The sequence below is a fragment of the Galeopterus variegatus genome, unplaced genomic scaffold, assembly GCF_000696425.1.
Source record: "Galeopterus variegatus unplaced genomic scaffold, G_variegatus-3.0.2 Scaffold324, whole genome shotgun sequence".
Classification (NCBI taxonomy): Eukaryota; Metazoa; Chordata; class Mammalia; order Dermoptera; family Cynocephalidae; genus Galeopterus; species Galeopterus variegatus.
This window is the reverse complement of record NW_007726435.1, coordinates 307434-332527: the sequence shown is the minus strand read 5'-3', so window position 1 is coordinate 332527 and position 25094 is coordinate 307434. Positions and strand designations below refer to the sequence as shown.

At 36.9% G+C, this 25094-nt stretch overlaps 1 protein-coding gene across 1 annotated transcript in view; it reads left to right on the top strand.

Annotated features, from left to right (window-relative positions):
- ADAMTS3 (ADAM metallopeptidase with thrombospondin type 1 motif, 3) overlaps positions 1-25094 on the top strand; it is a 71603-nt gene that overhangs the window by 19954 nt on the left and 26555 nt on the right. Inside the window, exons 3-12 of the mRNA XM_008567491.1 lie at positions 11657-11740; positions 13629-13785; positions 14524-14629; positions 15015-15158; positions 15793-15925; positions 18217-18330; positions 20535-20680; positions 21890-22065; positions 23245-23378; positions 24935-25058. Of these exons, the coding sequence (XP_008565713.1) occupies positions 11657-11740; positions 13629-13785; positions 14524-14629; positions 15015-15158; positions 15793-15925; positions 18217-18330; positions 20535-20680; positions 21890-22065; positions 23245-23378; positions 24935-25058 (1318 nt within the window). The remainder of the gene's footprint in view (positions 1-11656; positions 11741-13628; positions 13786-14523; positions 14630-15014; positions 15159-15792; positions 15926-18216; positions 18331-20534; positions 20681-21889; positions 22066-23244; positions 23379-24934; positions 25059-25094) is intronic.

The following is a 25094-nucleotide window of genomic DNA, read 5'->3' as shown; positions in this document are numbered from 1 at the left end:
TAGTCTAGTGTGCAATGTCAAGTGGAGCTAAGAGAAGAAGGCAAGAAAATTGAAGGCCATGGGAAGAATTTGAATACAATTTTCAGTGCAATGGAAAGCCATTGAAGGTCATTTCCTGCCTCTCTACCTGGTAAAGAATAGATTGGAGAGGACTTGGGTCAATGAAGACAGAGCAGTTGGAAATCAATTGTAGACACCTAGGCAAGAGATGATAGTTTATTGGATAATGATGATTGCAGTAAAAATGAAGGATTTATGGTAGAATCAATAGGATTTGCACTGGATCAATGCGTTGAGAGAAAGGGAAGAATCCAAAATGATTTACAGTTTTTTTGGCTTGAGCATTCTGCTGGATAATGGTGCCATTTACATAGGTGAGGTGGTCTATGAAAAAAAAAATGGAAAGAATATTTGTGATGAAATCTTTGAAAGTGTTTGAAATAATCTAGCTTTAGGTCTGGATTCAAAAGAAAGATTAATGTTGTTAAGGATGAAGTTTATAGTAAACATTTTAGTCCTTGCTCTGTGCCTGGTTCTCTGCTAAATACTTCACATGAATTATTTAATATCCCCCAACCCTAAGATGTATTCATTTTTAGTCCCCTTTTACAACTGAGGAGACTGAGATTTAGAAAACTTAGGTGACTTTCCCAGGGTCAGACAGTGTATGGCAGAGTCAGGCCTTGAGCCCAGACAGCTGTCTCTGCCTTCTGGGCCCAGTGCTCTTTCTTCCTCCCTAAGCCTTACTGCCTCTCGTTACAAAGTTGAGGCATTTTATATATTCCTTGCCAGATAAAACTCTGGTGTCTTTCCCTTACCTGCTTCTGTGTCTTGTTATACCATCCAAGTCATTGAAATGAGAATTCAGTTACTTGCCTGATTGAATCAAACCAGTTAGCAATTTAGTTTAAGATCCTAACAGGATGATGAGGCAGATTTTTGTGGTTAAGTGGATAGGTTTTTCTCTTTGTGTGCCAGGTGTTCTGTCAGCAACACTGCTGTCTGGCAGGTGGCAGGTATCCTTGTTATTTGCTAAAATCTTTGTAGTGATCTGGGTCTACTGAAATTTTCAGTGCCCTGCAGAGTCTGTACTTAATCTCAGAATTTACCAAGTGAAAAGAAAACAGTTCGTTTGAAAGGATGCCTCTCAGTGCTCAAAATAAATTTTAAAAACAAGCCTAATACTACAAAGAAATCATAAGTAAGAGAATTCATCAGTTATTTTGTATATTGAAATTGGCTATTGATGATGGACAGTGAGCTAATAGCAGCATAGATGAGTTATCTGGACATGACAGGCTTCCCTACCTAGTATTTTTTTTCTTTTTATTTTGACCGGCACGGGAATCGCAACCCTCAGCACGGTGTGGTCCGCACCACACTCAGTCAGTGAGCGCACCGGCCATCCCTATACAGGATCCAAACCCGGGGCCTCAGCGCTACCAGCGCCGCACTCTCCCGAGTGAGCCACAGGGCCAGCCCCCTACCTAGTATTTTTAAAACAAAATACTCCACAAAAGTACTCTGGTTCTTACAAAACCTTGATGGACTTATCCAAGGGTTAGAAAATATGTGTGGTTACTGGTTACTTAATGGTGATTAGATCAATATACTGCTTTTGATTTCTTAACTAATGTTTCTGAAAACATTGAATGTGAGTGCAAGACAAGTACTGGGACGTGTATGTGTTCAGACAGCCTAAGCAAATCATGTAACAGTTTTCTATTTTGGGTCATTATCTGTAATCCATTTTTTACATTGAATTCACTTGAACAATGATACCTGCCACCTGCCAGACAGCAGTGTTGCTGACAGAACACCTGGCACACAAAGAGAAAAACCTATCCACTTAACCACAAAAATCTGCCTCATCATCCTGTTAGGATCTTAAACTAAATTGCTAACTGGTTTAATTCAATCAGGCAAGTAACTGAATTCTCATTTCAACGACTTGGATGGTATAACAAGACACAGAAGCAGGTAAGGGAAAGACACCTGGCAAGGAATATATAAAATGCCTCAACTTTGTAACGAGAGGCAGTAAGGCTTAGGGAGGAAGAAAGAGCACTGGGCTCAGAAGGTAGAGACAGCTCTCCGGGTTCAAGGCCTGTTAGATTCTTGTGAAGCAAAAAATGATAAAACGTAGCTCCTTTCCACAAGGAGCTAATTCTAGCAGGTGAAATGAATGTCAGCAGATAATAATAAAATGTGATAGTTTCTTCAAATGATTCATCCACAAAGTACTATGTAAACATGAATTGAAAAAGAGTGGATATGGTTTGGCAAATAATGCCAGTGGCCGATAAAGTTTTCATAGACGATGTGTCATTTGAGTTGGACTTTAGAGGATGAACTGGCATTTCCCTACTAAAAAAAGGGAAGATGAGTCTTGGAAGATGGGAAACAGCTTGTAACGAGATTGTGAAAGAGTTATGTTGTCTGGAGCCACTGTAAGTTTGTCTGCATGGTAAAATTGAAGGTTATCTAGGAGAGATGACAGATGAGACTGCATAGAGAAGTTGGGGCTAACTTTAGAAAACTGTATGTGCCATCCTAAGAGGTTTGAATTTCACTTTACTAATGAAGAGTCATAAAGGTTTTTAATGAAGATTAGTGACTTGATTGGTCTGTGTGTTTCAGAAAGAGAATTCTGCATGCATTAGGATGATTTGGAGGAGAGAGACTGTTAGACACTGTGCTATGATCATAGACCCATAGTATCTAAGTGTCAAAAGTAGGGTATAAACCATGGTCTTTCTGCATCCAAACTCATTGCTGTGGATACTACACTTCCCTACCTCAACGAACTATCTTCATTTCCTCAACGTGGATTGAACATACCAGGTCACAGGGACAGATTGCAGTGAGCACAAGTCAATTCACTGACCCCTCATATAAACATACACACCAGGACCTGTTATTCTAGAAGGGAGTCCCCACATCACAGCTTAACATAACAAAGCATCCACACAGTGTGGCTGTCTAAGAGGGCCCTCGATTTGTACTAAAGCATTTGTTTTCTCTCCTTGCTCCCCTTCGGTTCTGAAATTCATTCATTTTTCTTTCTCATGCTGCAGACACCAGACTGACCTTATTCTTCTCTGATTTACTCAGCCTTTATTTTTCCCAGTGTCCTAAAACCTAGAAAAGGTTTTAAGCTTGCCGAAGGAATCTTTCTCATTCTTAAAGGAAAAGTAATCAGTTCTACCTGGGCTTTTAGTATGTATCCATTGTTACAAAGGCCAGAAAAGTTTGTAAGACTTTGCCGCAAATTGCCTATTCTTGGCCCTCCCAAAGTTCCTTTGATGCTTGAAGGAGGGAAAATCATTATTGACATAAAAGGACAAGCTCATGTTTATTAAAAACAACCTTATAACCTGATCCTTATAATCTTTCCTCTGGAGAGCTTACTGAAATGGGCCGAAATCTCCCAAAAGTAAACATTTGCAAAAATTTTAACAGGTTATTGTAGCAGTCCAAGTGAGTTGGATGGATACTAAGCTGATGGGTGTGGAGGTTTGAGAGATGTCCACAGGACTTGGTAATAGATTGACTCTAATATTCGAAGAAGATAATGGAGTCTAGGATGATTTTGTCTTTGAGAGGATGTTCAGAAGAGAAGAACAGGTTTTAGGGAGAAGGTGAGGGTGCTCTGAGGTGTGTAGATGTACTTCTAAATACATAGGTCTGTTACTAGAGTTGAACAGATGGCTCTGGAGCATGAGAGATATTAATCAGTGTTAGACATATAACATTTGGAATTCATAAGCCTGTAGGTGTTGATTGAAGAAACAGCAGTGAATGAAATATTGCAGGGAAAGCATGTGAGGAGCGTTGAAAATGAAACCTAGAAAAACACTGATGTGTATGCACTAGGCAGAGAAAGAGGAGTTAATATTGTAATAGAAAAGAATAGTATCATTAAAGAATGTAGTGGGAAACAGTACCAAATGCTGCAAAATTTTGCATGCAGATTATTATTTCATGAAGGAAAGCTGAGAATGTTAGTAAAACAGGAAAAGTAACTCCCTGGAAGGGAGAGAGAGAATAAGGGACATAGGGAGATGACTTTTTGGAGCAAATGTTTTTAAGGAAATGAGAAAGAGCCTCAGGGAAAGTACAGATTTAGCACTTCCACTATGACAGAAAGAAAAGACAGGCAAGGTAGCTGCAAAACGAGAGTGGGCATTGGCATCACACAGCTTAATTTGAATTTTGGCCCTGTTAATCATGGGGGAAATACTGTATAACTTCTCTGGGTCTCTTATCTCTTTATAGCACAGTGATAAGAATGTCTCCTTCATAGGGTTTTGAGCTTCCTAATGCATATCGAGCTTTTGCACTGCTCTTTTCTTTGCCTGGATGTCTTTTCCCCCTAATAGTCACATGACTATGTCCTTCCTGTCCATGGGTCTCCCTTCCCTGGTTACCCAATCCTTTCCTCTCTATCTCCTCACTCAGATTTGTTTACTTCGTAGCGCCTGTTCTAATCTGACATGACCTTTCCGCATTCCTTTTGTATGTATTTTTTTCCATTTTCACAGCCTGTTTTGCCCAATAGAATATATGCTTGATAAGAACAGAGACTCAAACTTATTTACCATTCCATATCTCACCCCTAGAACATCTGGGCACGTAGCAACCGTTCAATAAATATTTGATGAGACTGTTAATAAACAGTATTTATTATTGGTATGAGATGGGAGGTGAGGGAAATAGAGTTGGAAAAACAGCTACCAACTCTGAGTAAAAGGAATATAGAATGTGGAGTAGAGAATCCAAGTAGGTATGTATTTAGAACTTCTAACTATACAAGAGATAGTTGCAAACAGAGTAATATTTTTTCCCAGTCCATTTCAAAATTCTTTTATGTTAAGCCAGAATCACCCAGGCTATCTTGTCATTACTTGTTTACCTTCAGTTAACCAAAAATTTCTTTAAAAATAAATTCATGTAGATGTGAGTAATAATACGTTTTGTGTGTGTGTGTGTGTGTGTGTGTGTGTGTGTGTGTGTTCATTTGTAAGGGCCAGGCACCATTTTAAGCAATGTCTGAACAGTATATGAGTCTATTTATTGCCTTCCACAATCTTATTAGGACAATACTGTAATTATCTCATTTTATAGATGAAGAAACAGAGGCACAGAGACAATTAAGGAATAAGCCCAAGGTCATGTAGCTAAGATCAATGCCAGGCAGTCTGGCTGCAGAGTACACGCTTTTAACCACTAAGCTATACTGCCTCTCAAGACCTAATCCATCCATCAGAAAGAAAAATGAATGTTGCTTTGTCAAAGAGAAACAAAGCTGTTCATCAGCTAGTCAGACAAAGCAGGTCAGATTGTCCTGCCAGGGAAATGTCCTGGGAAAAATTGTCCTGTCCGGGAACAAACCTGAAAGGAATTTTCCTTTCAAGGAAAGGAATACTTGATTTGATTTTTACCTTTTCCCCCACCTCACATCACTGGCAACCTCTTCCAATTTAAGGTCATCTGAAAATTGAATTAATGTTCTGTTTACCCCTCTGTCAGGTAATTTAATAACAACTTTGGCCGTTTTTATTAACCATGAACACCTCATAGAGAATCTACCCATGGTCTATTAGGTTGGCCCACATGGTGAAAAGATACACAGTTTTGCATAAATGTGTTTTGATTTGTTTTACGTAGTGTTAAATAGGTGACTTCTTAGAATGTTTATACTTGATGCTTTTTTCATTTTAACCCCAAACACTGATTAAACATTTCACCCTATCTTTTCTTGTTCAGTTTTTCCACTGATTTTCTCTAGCTCATTTTTTCCCAGTATTTCTTAGGACATCATTTATATTGATCACCAAGAAATATTCATATTAAATTCAGAGGCCAACTCCTAATTTCCTTAAAATTTACATGCAGAAAAATTATGAAAAGAGCGAAATTTTTAAGTTTACTTTCTGAATATTTTCCATACCATATTCTTGAATGCCAAAATAGCAAATCACTATTGATTATTCTAAAACCAAATCTTTTGTTCATAGTGACAGGGCTATGGTGTGGAGGTCTGTGGAAGTGTAGCAAAGTGGTTAAAACTACTGATTCTGGAGTCAGACTGCCTAGGAGTCCATCCTTTGCTCTATTAATTTTGTGACCTTGAGCAAGTTCTCTGGACCTCAATTTCATTATATGTAGAATGGAGATAATAATATCTTTAAAGTTGTTACAAAGATTACTCTAATATAGGCAAAGTGTTGAAAACAGTGTCTGGAGCCTGGAAAGCTCTATGTAACAGTAGCTGATGTTTTTGTTTGTTGTTGATGTTGCTTTTACTTCAAAAAATTACCTTTCTTATCATTAAAAGTTCTAAAAATATTTTCTTAAAAAATATTATTTTAGTCTATCTTGACAGATTCAAATTGTTAATTCAGCTTTATATGCTTTTAATTCTGTCTATACATCATTTATTGGTCCTAAAAAACAGCCAGATCATAGGGATTTCTTTATGCCTCACATAATATTGTAATCAGATAACATTTAAAAAATCTAAATAAAGATTTTTTCAATTTTTTTTTTTTTTTTTTTGCTTTTGGGAGTCGAATGAGTAAGCATTCAAAACTTCACATTTTGCTCAGGTTATAATTTTTTAGATTTTTATTTCATTTTAAGGAAGTTATTTTATTTATGTGTAAGTATAGGAAAAGGCAGACATGCCAACTGCTCTGTGAGTACATTCAACCTGTCCTTTATCCCCCTCTAAAACGTGCGTACTGCCATCTGCTGGAAAGAGCTTTTCTACAACATTTAAACAGTGTTTTTGAAAAAAATTAGTAAAATGATTTTTTCAGTAACCTTCTTAATAACTTAAACTGCATCTTTTATTCTATTGAGACTTAATGAATTTCGAATAGAAGAGTCTTGAAGTTCCTTTCAGTGAAAACTATGGGGGCAATCGTTTTTCTTGGTCTTTTCAGGTAGATTATGAAAATACATTCACAAATCTTTAAAACACTTTGCATAGATAGGTGGATGGGTGCTAAAGTCCTCTGTATTTTGTTGAGTGTAGTTGTGCAGCATTTTGCTTTATTTGGGCAATGACCCTTCGAAGTAGGCAGAGCAAGCACAATTATCATTTGCCAGTGTGAAAACAGAGGCTCAGGGAGGTTAAATGACCCAAGGTCACTCAGCTTATCAGTAGCACAGCTGGGACCAGAGTCCAGGAATTTGAGTATCTAATCCTGTGGTGTTGCTTTATTCCTCCAACTTTTAGCATGTCCAATGTGTCTCAGAGTATAAAGGCATGGCATCTCAGGCATTGATAAGGCCTGGCAAAATGAAAAACAGCCAAATTACTAAGTACGTTTTAAAAGTGAATACAGTGTAGAAACCAACTTTTTTAAGTCTTGAAAATTAGTAAGTGGGATCTAGTATGTTGCACGATATAGACACCTAGTATTTGTTGATTTTCCATGTTGAGAGAATACTTTCTTCTACATAAAAATGTTATTCCCTTATACTTGATTATTCCTACCCATAATAATTTATGTATATCCTGTAAGTTTCAAAAATGTGTGCTGACTCAGAACATTTCATAACTGATTTTAGTTTCTACTGGGGCACCCTGTTATCTAATTAGCCTGGCATAATAGTGACATTTGTTAAATAATACTTTTCATTTGGTAAATGGTATATTTGACCTTTAGAAAAGCATCCTTTTATTCATTTAAGATTATTGCCTTTGGGAATGTGAAGTTTGTTCTTATGCTTTCTCAGAACTACATTGATTTTGTTTATTTTATTTATTTATTTATTTATTTTGTCCTTTTTGATACCGGCCGCACCGCACTCAGCCAGTGAGCGCTGTGAGCGCACTGGTCATCCCTATATAGGATCCGAACCCGCGGCGGGAGCCCTGCTGCGCTCCCAGCGCCACACTCTCCCGAGTGCGCCACGGGCTCGGCCCTTACATTGACCTTGAAATCAACCAAGTGCAAATGAATTTGCTAATTTAGGCTGATTATATGTATACATTTTATACTAACTTGAATATCACAAGCTATTTGTTGTTATGACTGCCTTTCTTTCATTTTTTGATTCTAAGATTTTCTGATGTGGGTGTTGTCACTGCTTGTGTTATCACTGCTTTTCTGCAGTGGCTGTAAGTGCCTCCTACTTCTATCATTCCTCTTCCAGAAATTAATTCATTTTTTTTTTTTCAACCAAACTGCTTCTTTAGTTTTATTGTTCTTCCATTTTGTTTATTTACTAACATTGCTTTCGATCTTTTTTTTTTTTTTTTAATCAAATGCTTTTTACATTTCAACTCTGTTAAACTAAGTACATGTTATAACTTGGTGAAGCCACATTTCTAATTTGAAATAGCTGCCTTCCAAGACACTTCTTGGAATGTCCATCAGTCTGTGAGTGAACATGTTAGTGACAGGTCTAACTTTGGACTTTTTGCTTTTATTGCAACTATAATGTTAGGAATTTATTATCAGGTAATTAATCTTGAAAAGGGGGATGATTCAATCTTTAATTGGGTAACATGAGGTGTGATGTTAAAAGAACCTGCCCATGACCATAAGGGCCATAAGAAGCCACAGCTTTTTGCCTAGCATTCAATTTTTCCTTATATTGAGCTGAAATTTTCTCCTTTAATAATGTGATCCCATGGTTTTTAATTTTATTTTCTGTAGATATATGTAATAAATATAAGTCCTCTTCCATATGACAGCCATTAAGTCTTCTTTCTACATTTGCCTTTTCTGTTTCCCAAACTCTAATGTCATTCACTCCCCGCTTTCCTTCCTTTCACTCATAAAATTTTTAAGCAGTTTGTTTGTGTGAGTTAATTTTTTTAATTCTTACCCCAACCCTGAGATAGTATTTTTATTATGTCCATTTGACTGAAGCTCAGAAAGATGAAGATCTCCTAAGCAATGAGGGGTTGAACCAGGATTTATCTATTAATGTGTGGTAGCTAAGCTTTTAACCACTATGTCTCCCCAACCATTCTTTTTATGGCACATGTTCCAGGCTCCTTGCTCTTTTTCCTTCTCTGGAAATATTCATGCTTTTTGAACACCTTTATTATAAGGCAGCACAGAAAAAATGAACCCAATACTTTGGGTGTATTCTAGGCTTGAATGGAACAACTTGGGCATGAGCTACCTGCCTGCACACCTATGCAATGCAACAGTGCATTGCAGTTTTGTTTTTTGTTTTTTTCACATTGTGGCTTACCTTACACTTGTATTAAATTGAGTCCTACCCTTTTGTGTATGTGCATGTGTGTGTGTGTGTGTGTGTGTGTGTGTGTGTGTGCACATTCTCAAATGTATATAATTATATTTATGAATGTATGTGTATATATCTACATGCATTTTTCCACTTAAAAGGACTTCACATCTTTTTTGTTAAACTATATTGTATCATCTTTAGTATGTTCTACTTTAGGCAGTTCTTTTAGCTCCTTTTTTTTTTTTGCCATCTACAAATTCAGTAAACATGCCTTCCATGTAGAAGGAAGGTATTGATAGTTTAAAGTGCTCTATGCAGTCTTATTGGATTCTTGAAACATTTGAACTGATATTTCTCAGTCTGTTTCTTTGTCAGTGTGGCAAGTCAAATTTTACGATTAGTGAATTTCTTTTTTATATCATTTTATCATTCTTGAGTTATATTTATTTATAAAGTGTCTCTCTCTGGGATTATGCCTATCTTTTCTCTACAGGTTTTAGTTTTGCTAGGCCTACTGTCCAAACCTCCTGGATCTCAAGTTGAATTGCTGTTAGTTTTCCATCTAGTTATTGTGACAAGTGTTGGGTCCCTGTTCTTGGGAACAGCTAAGCACCTCTGTAATCTAGCCAGGTAGTACCACCTTTCTCATTCCTGCTAGCATGTGCCAAGTTGTTAAGCATTTTTATTTGTACTAATTTTGTACCAGCTTAATCAGAAGATATAATTACAGTCCACTTTAGAATCATATCTGCCAATAACTTACTGTGTTTTTTTGTGTGTCAGTTAATTTCTACAGGCGTCATCTTCCTCATCTGTATAAAACTGAGTTGGATTATGACCTCTGAGAGATTTTAAAATATATCAAGTCACTTTTTAAAATTTCAACAGAAAAGAGAAATACCACATTTCTCACTTATTTGTGGGAGCTAAAAATAAATAAATACACAAACAAACGGGGGAGGGGACGGAAGAAACCACAACAATCACAATTTCTTGAAGTTGTTAATACAAGTGAACAGAGATGAGGTTGATGGGAGGGAGGGGGGAAAGGGAGAGGGGAGGGAACATTTGGTAATGGGCCACAAAAATCAACCAATCAATTTAATTCAATAAAATTAAATTAAATTTTAAAAAATTCAGCCTAATTTTAAAAATTAAATAAAAAGCAGTGACTAAAGTTTGATCTTCTGAGCTGCATCCAGGGCTGACATTCATCTGATATGCACTTGTACAATCACTTTAGTATTAAAATGTTGAAGGACGTCTATCCTTTAGGACTTCTAAACAATCATTGCCACAGCTGCCCCATTCCTGGGGGGCACTGAGAAGGCCACATGCTGGCTGGCCCACAGATAGGCCACCACAGCTCCCACACACAGACCCCACACCTATGGGCTCCCTCAAACAGATATTGCACCCCCGGTAGCCACAGGACATGCTAGAGAACAAATGCCTGCTGTTCGTTATCCTCTACCCTGGCTATAGCCGCTCACAGGCTAGCAGAAGATCAGAGTCACTCTTCTGTCATTGCTTTTGGTGAATGTAATATGTGGATAAATTCACTCGTGACCCCTTTCCAACACTACATGATGTAGTTTGGATGTTTTGTTCCCTCCAAAACTCATGTGGAATTTTGATTTCCAATGTGGCAGTGTTGGAAACTGATTGAGTCATGGGGGCGGATCCCTCATGAATGGATTAATGCTCTCCCTGGGGGTGGAGGGGTAGTGAGTGAGTTCTTGCTCTATTAGTTCCCTTGAGAGCTGATTCTTTAAAGGACCCTGGCACCTCCTTTCTCTCTCTCTTGCTTCCTCTTGCCATGCGATCTGCTTGTACCCACCAGCTGCCTGCCACTGCTCCACCATGAGTAGAAACAGCCTGAGGCCTGTGCCAGATGCAGCTGTCCCAGAATCGTAAGCCAAATAAACCTCTTTTCCTTATAAATTACCCATTCTCATACAGGCGTGACACCGAGGGTTGCGATCCCATTACCGGTCAGTAAAAAAGACAAAAAGGAAAAATAAATAAATACATACATACATACATACATACATACAAACATACATACAAACATACATACAAACATACATACAAACATACATACATACATACATACATACATACCCAGTCTCAGGTATTTCTGTTATAGCAACACAGACTAATACAACTACAGTAGTTTAATGAAGCCTTTTCTGAGCATATACTCTAAGTTCATAGTACTGTGGAGTGTACCAAGTCAGTAATTCACACATTCAAGGACTGTTCTAAAGCTAAAGAAAGATAGATGACTTCATTTCAGAGTTCAGCTTAAACTAAATTTTTTTAAAAAGTAATTTGACTTTTGTACTTGTGGTGATTACATGGCCAATCCCTTAAATGGTGAGCGTTTCATGAAATCCTTTGTGTTACCTTTCTTTAAGCAATTTTTTGTTTCTAGGTGAATGAAATTTACCATGACGAATCCCTTGGAGTGCACATAAATGTGGTCCTGGTGCGCATGATAATGCTGGGTTACGCAAAGGTAAAGTGTCTTAAAACATGTGAACTATAAGCATTAGGGACTGGGTTGTTACTGAAGCTACTGTTAACAAGTGGCATAGATATATCCCAAGTAGACCCCAACTGCTCTGAGCTGAAGATGTGAAACTGCCACAATGAGTGGAGATCTCCAAATCTGAGCAAATAATGAACGGTTTTTGTACTACTACCATTTGCTTATTTTCTTCTGTCTAAGGGAGATGCAAATAGTTATCCTGACTTTAGGCATGATTGTGTGAATAAAAGCTAATGGATTCCTTTATGAAGAAAGAGACTTTCCTTAGCTATCATTATCATCAAGTTTGTGATTCATCTATTCATTCAAAAAATCTATATTGAGTTTCTACTATGTGGCAGACACTTCCTAGGTGCTTGGAATAGAGCAATGAAGAAAAAAGATAAAGATCTTTCTTTGTCTTCTCTTGATTTGTTAAAAATGGTATTTTACAGGTGTATGTTTCTACTTAAGTAAAGTGAAGCACAAAGAGAATATTTTTTTATTCAAAAGAGCTTTAATCCTTTTGAAGCCAAAAGGTTGTATCAAAATGCATATGATAGGCATTTCATATAATATATTTGACTTGGCTGGCTTTAAAATGGTACTAAACGGGTCCCTGTCCTTGGAAATAATGAAATGGATGAAGAGGTTTCTGCCTTTGAGTAGCAAACATAGGGGAAGTGACTAACTTGACAATTTTCATGACGTTTAAAATTACATTCTTCTCCCATAATTAATTCTCTTGATTATGAAATAGTAATACATTTGTACATTTAGCAAATAGGAAAAATTCATGTGTTTGCATTTCATTATAATTTCACATTCACTTGTCATTTGTTAATGATAAGGTGCTATTGATCTTTAGTTTATCGTATCAACCTGACCTGCTTTGTGTTGCCAACAAAGAATACAAGTTAACTCTAGCTGAAGGTGTTAACAGGCTTCAGTCGGTTGTTAAATCATTTGTTTGGAGGAGTACGTGATCAGCATATAACAAACCAAGCTAATTTTATTAAGAATGTAAACACTGATAATAGCAATTGTGGAAATATAACAAAACTCTCAGCCTGTCAGCCAAGTAGGGACTACTTTTGGGTTCCAAGTTCAATTTCTCATTGCATCAAAACTGCTATGGGAAATGTGGCTTCTGAGTTCTGGAAGTATGGGCCCTTTTCCCTCTGAACTTTTAACTCCTGACCACAGTGTGATAGTAGCAATATCCCAAGGAACTTAAATCTATCTACTGGAGCTGCAAGGTAAGAGTTACCTTGAGGTAACTCTTCATTACCATGAAGTTTAAAAAAAAAAAATGTTAGTTTTGTTTTCAGTGTGAGGTTAAAATAATTTGACTGCTCCCCATAAACTAATATTTGACCTGTTTTGCTAGCTTATGGAAGAACTTATATTCTTTCCACATGTTGATTAATTCTGGTCCAAAAAAATTTTTTTTTGACTAAGATATTTTACTTTAACATCTTTGGAAAAATGTCTATTGCCAGAATCTTTTCCAATATTTTTGTTCTTAATATCTGAAAAACTCAAAATCTAAGCTGGATCAGGAAATATTTATACTACTAAAATCATAACCCAAAAAATTAATATCAAGTCCCCTCACAATAGCAAATCCCAGTATCAGACATTCCCTTAAATGGCGTCAGTTAACTTTCACACAGGTGATATTGATCATCATAAAGATATCCTTCATGGGAATCTAGAATTCCCAGACCATAGTAGATATCTAAATAAGACCCAAATAAAATCATGGAATAGTTGTTCAAGCACTGTAATCCCAAATTTCAACTTCAGAGAAACTTATTAAAGGAAGCCTTTGGGAAAATATTATGTACGTCTTTAACATATTGTTTCCTCTTAGTCCATCAGCCTCATCGAAAGGGGAAATCCATCCAGGAGCTTGGAGAATGTGTGCCGCTGGGCTTGCCAACAACAAAAATCTGATCTCAACCACTCTGAACATCACGATCATGCAATTTTCTTAACCAGGCAAGACTTTGGACCTGCTGGAATGCAAGGTACTACCATTAAGATGTAGAAGGAAAACTTCAGGGCATGAGTTTTCAAACGTAATCCTAAATCAGGCAGTCTGTTCAAATGTTCATATCTCTACCACCACATTCCGCCATGTAACAGCCAAGCATACATTTTCTTTCTATTGCTTCTGGTGACTTCTGTGGAATTCACAATGTTAAATACCACTTAAATACCATAATAGATTAGAGTTGCCTTTTAAATAATTGAACATTTGGGGTATGGAGGGGATGCTGTAAAATTCAGTGTAATTTTCACTAAGTGGAATGAGAAAAGAGGTTCCATGAGAAATGACTGCTGCCAAAGAGCTTTTTTCCAAAGTCGGCTTACATTTATCTAATAAATTCTGATGTGGATTTTGGAAAAAGCAGACTGATGATTTTCTTTTCAACATTGGTAGAATTTCTGGCTTCCTTCATCAGTACCATGATATGAAGGACCATTTACTAAAACAGAATGACAAGACTGAGCTGGTGGGCAGAAGAGAATAGTGACCCCGGCCAGTTCCTTCCCTTAGGAAAGGAGAAAATGCAAACAGTAATCTTTTTAGAGACCATTACCTATGGCTTTCCCAAGAGAATGTGGCACAATGATCGCAGGGAAATAATACTGCCCCTGTTTGCTGAGAAGTTTTTTTTTTTCTCCTTAGGCAAAGGTCCAGTAGTAATTCTTAACGGGTTTTCTCATAAAATGAAAGTAAAAGTAATTGTTATTCTCTACAGGATATGCTCCAGTCACGGGCATGTGTCATCCAGTGAGAAGTTGTACCCTGAATCATGAGGATGGTTTTTCATCTGCTTTTGTGGTAGCCCATGAAACCGGCCATGTGTAAGTCACTGTTGACAGCTATAAAGCAAGAAAAAGGTCTTTTCTTTCCTGCTTTTCCCAGTATTGTTTGCACTTTGGGCAGAATGCATGCCAGCATGCGATTCTCATCCCTTGCCAAGAGTGATGAGCTGAAAACAGCGAAGGGGTCACGTACTGAAACTAAATAAGTGACTCTGGCTTGCAGAGCCTCTCCTGGGCTTTTGATAGCTATAGAATAAGAAAGGCGTTTCTGTCAGATTGCTGACGACTTTAGTTTCTATGTCTCCTCCAAGAAAACCACATTGACTTAAAACTACATATTTTCCAGTACTTATTTTCAATACAGAAATTTAGTAAAAGCTGTAGCCTCCTGATCCTTACCAGTGTGGTCTCCTCTGTGTTTTAGGTTGGGAATGGAGCATGATGGACAAGGCAACAGGTGTGGGGACGAGACAGCTATGGGAAGTGTCATGGCTCCCTTGGTGCAAGCGGCATTTCACCGGTACCACTGGTCCCGATGCAGTGGTCAAGAATTGAAAAGATACATCCAGTATGTCCCCTGCTGCATGTCCTGAGAGCACTTATGTTATAGCCTACAGACATGAAACTGACTCTTAGGTCCTTGATCGTTAACAAAATTCCCAGCAAATGAAAACTGTTGTTGGCAATAAATGTTTTCTTATGACTCAGAGCCTTTGGTACAATGATTCCATAATGTAATCACAATATTTTAAGCCATGAGCCTAGAATTTAAGTGAATTTTTAACAGTGATGTGACTTCCCTTTAAAAAATTCTTTATGGAATGTTTGATGAATGGTCAAACTTGAGTTGAGGATGGGGAGAGGATATTCATGTGATTCCTGCTTATTATACCACCCATACCTTGTAGTGTAGCTGTCAGTATCTGCCCTGCCACACCATGTAGGGGTTCAGTTAGTGACACAAATAAGGTTATCACAGCTCTACTGCATTCCTAAGCCACCCTTGGCTTACTTTCCTGGGATAAGGATGAAGTGTCTTTTTCTACATGGAACTGAAACCAAAAACCTTAAAACATGTGCTTTTGTGAACTTGCTGTGTGATCTGATGAAATTCTAGTGTATATAAACTCGGCGTACTTTTCCATTAGAACATGATTTGAAACGTGAACATTTAACAACATACAATATTTTCCTTCCTGCAGTTCCTATGACTGTCTCCTTGATGACCCTTTTGAACATGATTGGCCCAAACTCCCAGAGCTTCCTGGAATAAATTATTCTATGGATGAACAATGTCGTTTTGATTTTGGTGTTGGTTATAAAATGTGCACTGCGGTACGTTAGTCAATTTCAATTTGGTATCTTGAAATCTATTTGTGTAGCTCCTGTTTTGTTAGCTTTATAGACTGCTCGGTGCAAGTCTAAGACAACTTGTGTTTGCTATGTTGCTGTGTGATTAAAACTAAATTCTTTAAATATGCTACCTTATTTAATCCTCGTGACAGATTAGAAGGGAACTGATATACTTTTATTTTACAGAAGAAAAAGCCAAGACTTACAGAGATTAAGCAACCTGCTTAAAGTCACACAGCTGGTATATTGGGGAGTTGGACTTTGAAACCAAGGCTCTCAGGCTCAAATCTTTTTTTTTTTTCTTTTTATTTTGTCAATATACAATGTAGTTGATTATTATGTCCCATCACCAAAACCTCCCTCCCTCCTCCCTCTCCCCCCTCCCACCCAAGCATGTCCTTTCCATTTGCTTGTTGTAAGAACTTCAAAAAAATTGTAGTTGTTATATCTTCCTCTCCCCTCCCCCCCCCCGGTTTTTTTTGTTTGTTTGTTTGTTTGTTTTTGTGTGTGTATGTATGTGAGTGAATTAATTAATTTATTTTTAGCTCCCACAAATAAGTGAGAACATGTGGTATTTCTTTTTCTCTGCCTGACTCGTTTCACTTAATAATCACTTCAAATCTTTATTCTCTATTTCCCCCCTGGTTTTTGTGACTTCAGAGATGACTATTAAACCTTAGATTTATTTCCTTTGGCTTGATGGCCAGGAGTCCATGGATGTGTGACCACAGGGAAGGGTTGCGCTGGTATATTGTCTTATGAGAAACATATTGTAAAGTATGGGGTCAGGAATATGGACACCATAGTCGAACTGGGTGGGTCAGATCCTAGATCTGACACTTACTGAATGTATGACTTTGGACACCTTATTTAATCTCTCTGACTTAGTTTCCTCATGTGTAAAATGTGAATAATAGTATTTGTCTCATAGGATCAGTATGAGGATTATATTAGATAATGGAATTAAATTGCTGCATACAACACAGGCACATAGTAAATGCTCAATGGAATTCATTAAAGTCAGTCTTCCACATAACTAGCTAATTCAGATTAGAGTTATGTTTCATTAAATTTCCATGTTGATCATTAGCAGTTAACTTTTTTTAAAAAAAAAAGTAAGGGCTTTTTACATGTTGGAGCAGATTTTGTGTGTTACAACAAGAAAAATAAGGATTTCATGGTATTGAAAAAATATTGATCTGCTGTTCGAAATCTTTCACATATAGCCATTTGGTCTGTCTGTGTATACACCGTGAGCTCCTAATTACCTGCATTAATGTTTTAGGTCTGAGAATTTTAAAGCTTTGGCTCAATGCCATGGAAAAGTACAGTTTCTGCATTAAGTAATAGGGATTAGAACAAAAAATCCAGGTCTAAAAATGAGTACTAATAAAAAAAAAATCTATGGACATAAGGCTGTATGTGGGTAATTAGCCGTGTCGGCAGTAGATATGTGGATAAATTGTTGTTTTATATTTTTAAAAAATCTATCTAAAGAATGGTAAGATGTTTACATTTAGAGAGAAAGACAGCAGATGAGTAAAGAGCAGGCACATATGTTACACAAACATTCAGATATTACGATGCAGTGTTTTAGGAAAATAAAAACACATGCTAAAGAGTGAGAAAACCAAGACTTAGTGTGGCTCTTTTACTGTCTTACCTGTAATCATAACTGTACCCTTAACTTGTGACCCGTGTTTCTCAGCCAGACATTGGTGTGAGGATCGAACGCATGTATGAAAGTACTTTATAAACTACATGAATGTATTACGATATTTTGTTACACCTGGAATACCTTATCTTACACAGAAAGTTTGACAAATATTTTCTACTTTTAGTCACCTAATTAGTATGAGTATTTTTATTATTTATTTCTAACTAGTTTGTACTTACAGGGATAAAGAGAAAACATTTTGATAGCTTGAGAGCTGTCAAATGATTATATGTTTTCATATTTAAAATGTTCATGGTAATTTCTAGCTCTTTTTAAAATTCCAGCATTATCTATTTGAAAACATTAAAAGAAACATTAAAAGCCAACTGGGGAATCCCAGACAAATCATTGTTTATCATTGTTATTTTAGAAACGCAGAATAAAAGTCTTCTTAGAATTCTTAGGCAGTGTTTTTTTCCTTAACGTCAAAATTTGGCTATTAACTTAAAATAAATATATCTAAGAAACATGACATGAAGAGACTGTGTAGGATATATGTTTGGTGCATGTCATGCTATCTGAGAGTTCACAGGGAGTTTAATTCTCTCTCTTCCAGTTCCGGACCTTTGACCCATGTAAACAGCTGTGGTGTAGCCATCCTGATAATCCCTACTTTTGTAAGACTAAAAAGGGACCCCCACTTGATGGGACTGAATGTGCTGCTGGAAAAGTGAGTATATCTATTTATACAATGAAGATTTAAGTCATGTTGTATAATCATCATCTTTAAAAGTCTGGAAAATGATGAACATAGCTGTACTGTTATTTTTATGAAGAACACAGTATGTGAGGTTTCATTAGGGTAATGCACTGAGATAGCGTACTAATTTCCTGTGGTTGTTGTAACAAATTACCACAAACTTGGTGGCTTAAAACAACAAAAATTTATTCTCTCACAGGCCTGAAGGCCAGAAGTTCAAAATCAGCTTCACTGAACTAAAATCAGTGTGTGGGCAGAGCCATGCTCCCTCCAGAGGCTCTAGGGGAGAATCTGTTCCTTGCCTCTTCCGGCGTCTGGTGGCTGCCTACCCTCCTTGACTTGTGGCTGTACAACTCCATCCTCTGCCTTTGTGGTCACACTGCCTCTTCCTCTTCTGTGTGTGTCAAATCTCCCTTTGCCTCTCTCTTACAAGGATACACGTAATAGCATTTTGGGCCCACCTGGATAATCCAAGATAATCTCCCTAGCTTAAAATTCTTAATCTAATCATATTTGTAAAGACTCTTTTTCCACCTAAGATAACATTTACAGGTTCCAGGGCTTAGGACCTGATATCTTTGGGACCACCATTCAGCCCACTCAGAAGAAAATCTGGTCCCCTGCTAGTGGGATTTGATTTACTTGCTGGCATCCCATTCCTGTAAGTTGCCCAGAAATAAAGTCATGTGAGCTTATACAGAAGATTTGGCTTTGTTCCTTGAGGAAAGATGCCCAGAGGTTTTAAATCTCGAATTGTGTAGTCAGTATTGAATACTTTGAAACTGGCTGAGTGCCAAGCTATGATGCTCATGAGGGCAAAGATCCCCAAACAAAGGCATGTTAAGAACTTAAGTTGAAGAGCATTGACTAGTTTAGAAATAAGTTATTGCAGACAGGACCAAAATCTGACAAAGAAGATTTATATCTTTATAGCTCTTCGTTCTTTTAAAGCTCTATTTCAAATATATATAACCGTACTTATGAGAATTATATGCATAATAATAATAATAAAACCTGTCATTATGAGTGTTTGCACTATGTTAGGCACTATGCTAAGTACATTTTATACAATGTCTTGCTTTGGGAAAATTCAGTATTACAAACTTTTAACTAAAATCAAGAGAAATAATAAGTTGATTCATTTTGCTTTATAAAAATAAAAAAAGATAACCTGCAATCAACTTCTAATATCCAACTCCCTAAATATATTTGTGTTATATTTAAATTTACAAAAGTTAAGTTTTAAGAAACAATTTTATTGTATGTAGTATAAAAAAGCACATCAAAATGTTGAAAAGGCAAATAACTAATACCCTTTGAGCACCTGCTGTATGCTGGGCACTATAAGCTAGCTGCCTGTACAGTATCAGGGTTCTAGTAGTCCTATTCAATTAGTTCTTGGTCAGATGGCCTTAAACTATTCACAAACTTTTCTGGACTTAGTTTTCGTCATCTAAAAGGTAAAGATCATATATCTGACCTATCCATCTCTCAGAAGATTGTGAATGAAAAATTTAAAAAGTAGAAGTACTTTGAATGCTGGATATGTTTTGAATGTGTTATATTAGTTATTTTGTAAGTCAAGGTATATTTTCAAGTCATCATTTTCAAGGGGGGAGCATTTTTTTTATTTTTAGTTTTAATTTCTTTTTTCATTTTATCATTACACAATATAAGCATTTTTTGTGGCCCTTTACCAATTTCTCCCTAACTGCCCTCTCCCCCTCCCCCTTTCCCACCTCTGGTGGTCTCAATTCCATTCTCTCAAGGGGAGCATATTGTGCCAAAAAAAAAAAAAAAAAAAAAAAAAAAACCTGATATGATATGGGTAGTGAGAGATGAGGGGTAGAGTAGTACCTACTATGCAAGTTGGGCACTCAGAAAATTCTTATTGATTATGATGTTTGTTAGTCGCTGGTCAATGTATCATTTGAAAAATTGTCTTAGTGAATGTTATCTTTTCATTTAAATTTTATACTTAAAACTGTAAGTCTAAATTACCCTTCAGTAGGGCATTAATGGTATAATTGCTTTTGGATAATTTTAAATGAATGCATCTTCACCTGGAAAAAATAAAGAAGAAATGAAGCCCTTCCAAGAGGTTGTTCTTGTGTAACAACTTCAGCTTCAATGTATGCATGATTTTCATAATTACCTTTGGTCATTTTCTTTAGTGGTGCTATAAGGGTCATTGCATGTGGAAGAATGCTAATCAACAAAAACAAGACGGCAACTGGGGGTCATGGACCAAATTTGGCTCCTGTTCACGGACGTGCGGAACTGGTGTTCGTTTCAGAACACGGCAGTGCAATAATCCCATGTGAGTATAATCCCTGTAATTCCTGTTATTTTTAGATAGATGAGAAAATACTTCAATATTATTTTACGAGGTACATGTAAAATACAGGACATGAAAACAAATTGTTAACAGTTCATAAACCAGTGTCTCTTTCAGATAAACCTTCATTTATCTATCTTGTGAAGAGTAGTCAATAATGAAGATTAGAGATTCTTGAAGAAAATTGCTGTTTAGGAATATTAAGGAGCTGAGCAGGGAAAGTGGATCACTGTGCCCGCTGTGGCCATAGGGCCTGGGCAGTGTGGGCTGTGAAATCCACTGCCAGAAGCAGGGGAGTGGCAGGCAGGGAGCAGAGCAGTGGTGTGGACTCTCTGCAGGGGCCAGGCTGCCATTGCTTCAGAGGAGGGCGACAGAAAGATTATGATAGAAAGTAAGGAAGATACTGGGGAAATTTATCCATTCATTCACTCAGGATAAACTTATTGAATCCCAATTGTGTGCTCAGCAAGCTTTATTTTCTGAAGGAAAAAAGTAACTGAATTACTAAATTAGGACATTCTTCCTTGTCCAGGGTTTAACATATGAGCATCCCTTTCTGTTTTTAGCAACAGGATGGCTCTGAGCATGTCTTTATAAAGACTATTGGGTGCCACAAACTTGTCTTCACAGAAAGACTTGATAGTAGTGTCAGTAGAGGTTACAAATATAATAAAATTGTGATAATAAGAACAGCTAAAGGTCATTGTGAGCCAGGGTCTATTCTAAGTGCTATAAATATGTTAACTCATTTAATTCTCACATTTTTCCTTTAAGGAAGATAGTTATATTATTTGCATTTTAGATATGAGGAAACTGAGGCATAGAACTGAGATCAAAGTTTCCTTGACTTGCATCTACATGTTTTACACATGGTAAAAATGTATATTTTTCTTGAGTCTGTATACATGCTTTTAATTTTATTATATACATTTGCCATGCATTTAAAATATACTGTTTGGAAAGCTGGTTTAAGTTGAGTTTTTTAGGGTTTTGTTCCCCCAGCAGGGAGAAAAAGGGTACTTTTGGAAAGGGTGCTGGTGGAAAGGGACTGAAATTAGGAAGTATGAGTTCATTCACTTTGTACTGGCAGCTCAGAAGCTCTGGCTGTCTGCCCTCAAGCACCATGTCTCTGTGAGTTTTAACTGCTGAACCGAAGCCAAAAGGCCTTTTTAAATGTTGTCTTTTCTTTAGGCCCATCAATGGTGGTCAGGATTGTCCTGGTGTTAATTTTGAGTACCAGCTTTGTAATACAGAAGAATGCCAGAAACACTTTGAGGACTTCAGAGCACAGCAGTGCCAACAGCGAAACTCCCACTTTGAATACCAGAATAGCAAGCACCACTGGCTGCCCTATGAACATCCCGACTGTAAGCAGACTCCCGCTCCTTTCCTGCTGTGGGAATGGTCACTTAGGATTTAGGCTTTGCCAGCACCAATCCCTTGGACTCTTGGTCCCTACTTGCTAACTTAGGAAACTTGGTGCTTATAGGGGTAAGTCCTCCTGGGTTTCCAAGAATAAGCCTCAAGTACTACTTTTTCTAGAGAGGTAGGAATTGTGCAATAGTTCCTGGCAAACCACACTATCATCATCACCAGTGAAAAGACCAGTGGAAAGTAATGCTTGGGGGAGATGTTGGATTTCCTGATTCAGCTGAAATCCTTCTACTAGGAGATGCTTCTGGAATATTGTGATCTTTCCTTTCTAAATAACTAGAGAAAAATATAGTTCTTTTACAAGTGAGTCAGGACCAAGAAAAAGACCATTATTTAATATTAAAAGGCATTTCAGAATCTTTTACTTTTAGACTGTGAACTAGTTATCTAAAAAACACTTGGAAATTCTTTTTTAATGTTTTACTTCTTACCCCTGAATTTATGGTTAAATATATTCAAATGGAAACTTCTTGCCATATTTCTTATTTGTGTGAATAAAAGAAAATGGTTACATGATTATCATGTGATATAATACGCTACTGGACTCAACGCTGTTTTAAAGGAAAGGCAAATACATGTAGGAATTCAGAGTTGCAATGTATTAAGAAGAAATGCATTACTTTTATTTATTTTTGTGAAATGAGTTGCATAAGTTATATTTGATTAATGAGATCCTACAAGAGGTGAAAACTATGCTAGGTGATTGAGTCAAACCAAAGAGAAATCCTTTCAGTGCTCTAACATTCCTAAAACTAAACTGGTTTTAATAGGAAGTTTATTAAAGAGCTGTGGTGAAATCTAGGGTTGCCATACAAACTGGTTTGTCTGGAGCGGTTCTAGTTCATATCTGTTATCCCTGCTCGACTATTAACAGACCCTCTTCTCCCTCTCAACAGTATCCCAGTTTAGGTGACAAATCATATGATCACCCTAGCTAAAACAAAATGCCACATAATGCATACTTTTCTCCTACTCCTTATTTTATTTATTTATACAGTATTCTTTTTGTTTTCAAGAAACCACACTGAAACTTAATATTTTAAAAATAAAATTATGCTGTTCAGACATTCCATGTTATGTAAATAGTTCATTTTATCCTCCATTTTATGCAGCCAAGAAAAGATGCCACCTTTACTGTCAATCCAAAGAGACCGGAGACGTTGCTTATATGAAACAACTGGTGCATGATGGGACACGCTGTTCTTACAAAGATCCATTCAGCATATGCGTGCGGGGAGAGTGCGTGGTGAGTTACAATCGCTTCCCAGTGCTTCCTGCAGGATTGTGCAATTTACATCTACTACCATTCATCTGCATATTTTAAAATTTTTATCTGTTTCTTATCTGTGAAATCACATTATAATGAGAATCTATGACATAGTTCAAGTAGCTAAAATAAATTTGGGAGAAACTGTGCTTACTAAAATCAAACTTTAGTCCCTGGCAGAATCTAGGTTTACATAGTTTTCCTAATTTCCAGCCAAATGCCTTTTCTAAGTAACTCTGATGCCTCTCTGTTGGGAATACAAGTTGAGAACAAAGCATTTGCTTTGTGTATTTTACCAATAGCCATCTACTATTAAAATACAAGGTCTTTTTAAAAAAAAATTGATGCTAGCTATACTTTATTTTTTGTTTTGAAAGATAATAGAAACATGTTTCTCATGTTCCAATTGGTTCTAAGTTCAAACGCTGAATTCCACATAAGAACAAAAGCAGTGGGGAAGCAAAAACAATGTTTTGCTCCATTTAATCTCTTTTTAAAATTGCAGTTTTTTTTGTTGTTCATGTTCATGGTTAAATTGATATGAAATTATTTTTATAAACTGAAGCACTGCTCTTCTTGTCAATTTCCTTTTCACTTCAGCAAAACTAAAGTGCTGTGTTAATGAGTTTCAAGTACACTTTCAAGTACACATAGTTGAATTAATACTTCCTTGAAAGTCTTGTTAATCTTTTACTTTCCACAGTATCTATTACATGAACTGTATGTGGTTTTATTGCTTTCCCTGCCCACTTTCATCCCAAACTTATGAATGCAGTGGTGTATCATGTATCGTTATCCTACACTGATTTACCTTAAGAACCTGCCCCAGTTTTGAAAATCTTTAGTAGTTCCCTGTTAAATTAATGTGAAAATGTAAACTCCTCCTGGTATTCAAGGCCTTCCATAGCCTGTGCTTTGCAGATCTTTCATTGTCCTTCCTCTATTATGCAATGCTAACTTTCCAGTGGTTTAAATATGGGTTTAAATACTGCTCTCTGAACCCATGTGCCATGTCCATACAACTTCCATGGCTCTGTTTTAACCCCTCTGCATTCCTGAAATGCTTTTCCATTCTCTCTATGTCCCATGAAAGTCTCCACCAATTTTGTGAAGTTTTGTTCACATCCTAACAAACTTTTAAAGATTGCACTAATGTGCGACTCACTGTGTTATCATTCATCTTTACAAATATGAATGCAACAAGGCAAAAAAGCACTGTCTTATAGTTTGTCTTCCCAACACTGGCTACATCAACTTTCAATAAATGTTTGTTTGGTGATTAAGACAATTTGTGATGGAGTAAATACTTCATTAGATTGAGGGAAACGTATCTTTTATTACCTAGAGTACAAGTCATTTGATTTCACATTAGTTCTTTAAAAGACTGAGTTATTAAAAATCATGACTACAGAGAAAGTTTGGTGCAAACTGGTTGACTGTGGGCTGTGATTAAACAAATGGTCCATCGTTCTCTGGGATGTTGACTTCTGCTTGGCACATTAAAATTAGCCACCTTGAACATCTTCTCTCCCCAGAAAGTGGGCTGTGATAAAGAGATTGGTTCTAACAAGGTTGAGGATAAGTGTGGTGTCTGTGGAGGAGATAATTCCCACTGTCGAACCGTGAAGGGGACGTTTACCAGAACTCCCAGGAAGCTTGGTAAGATGAGGTCTCTCATGAACTTGGTATACTTCT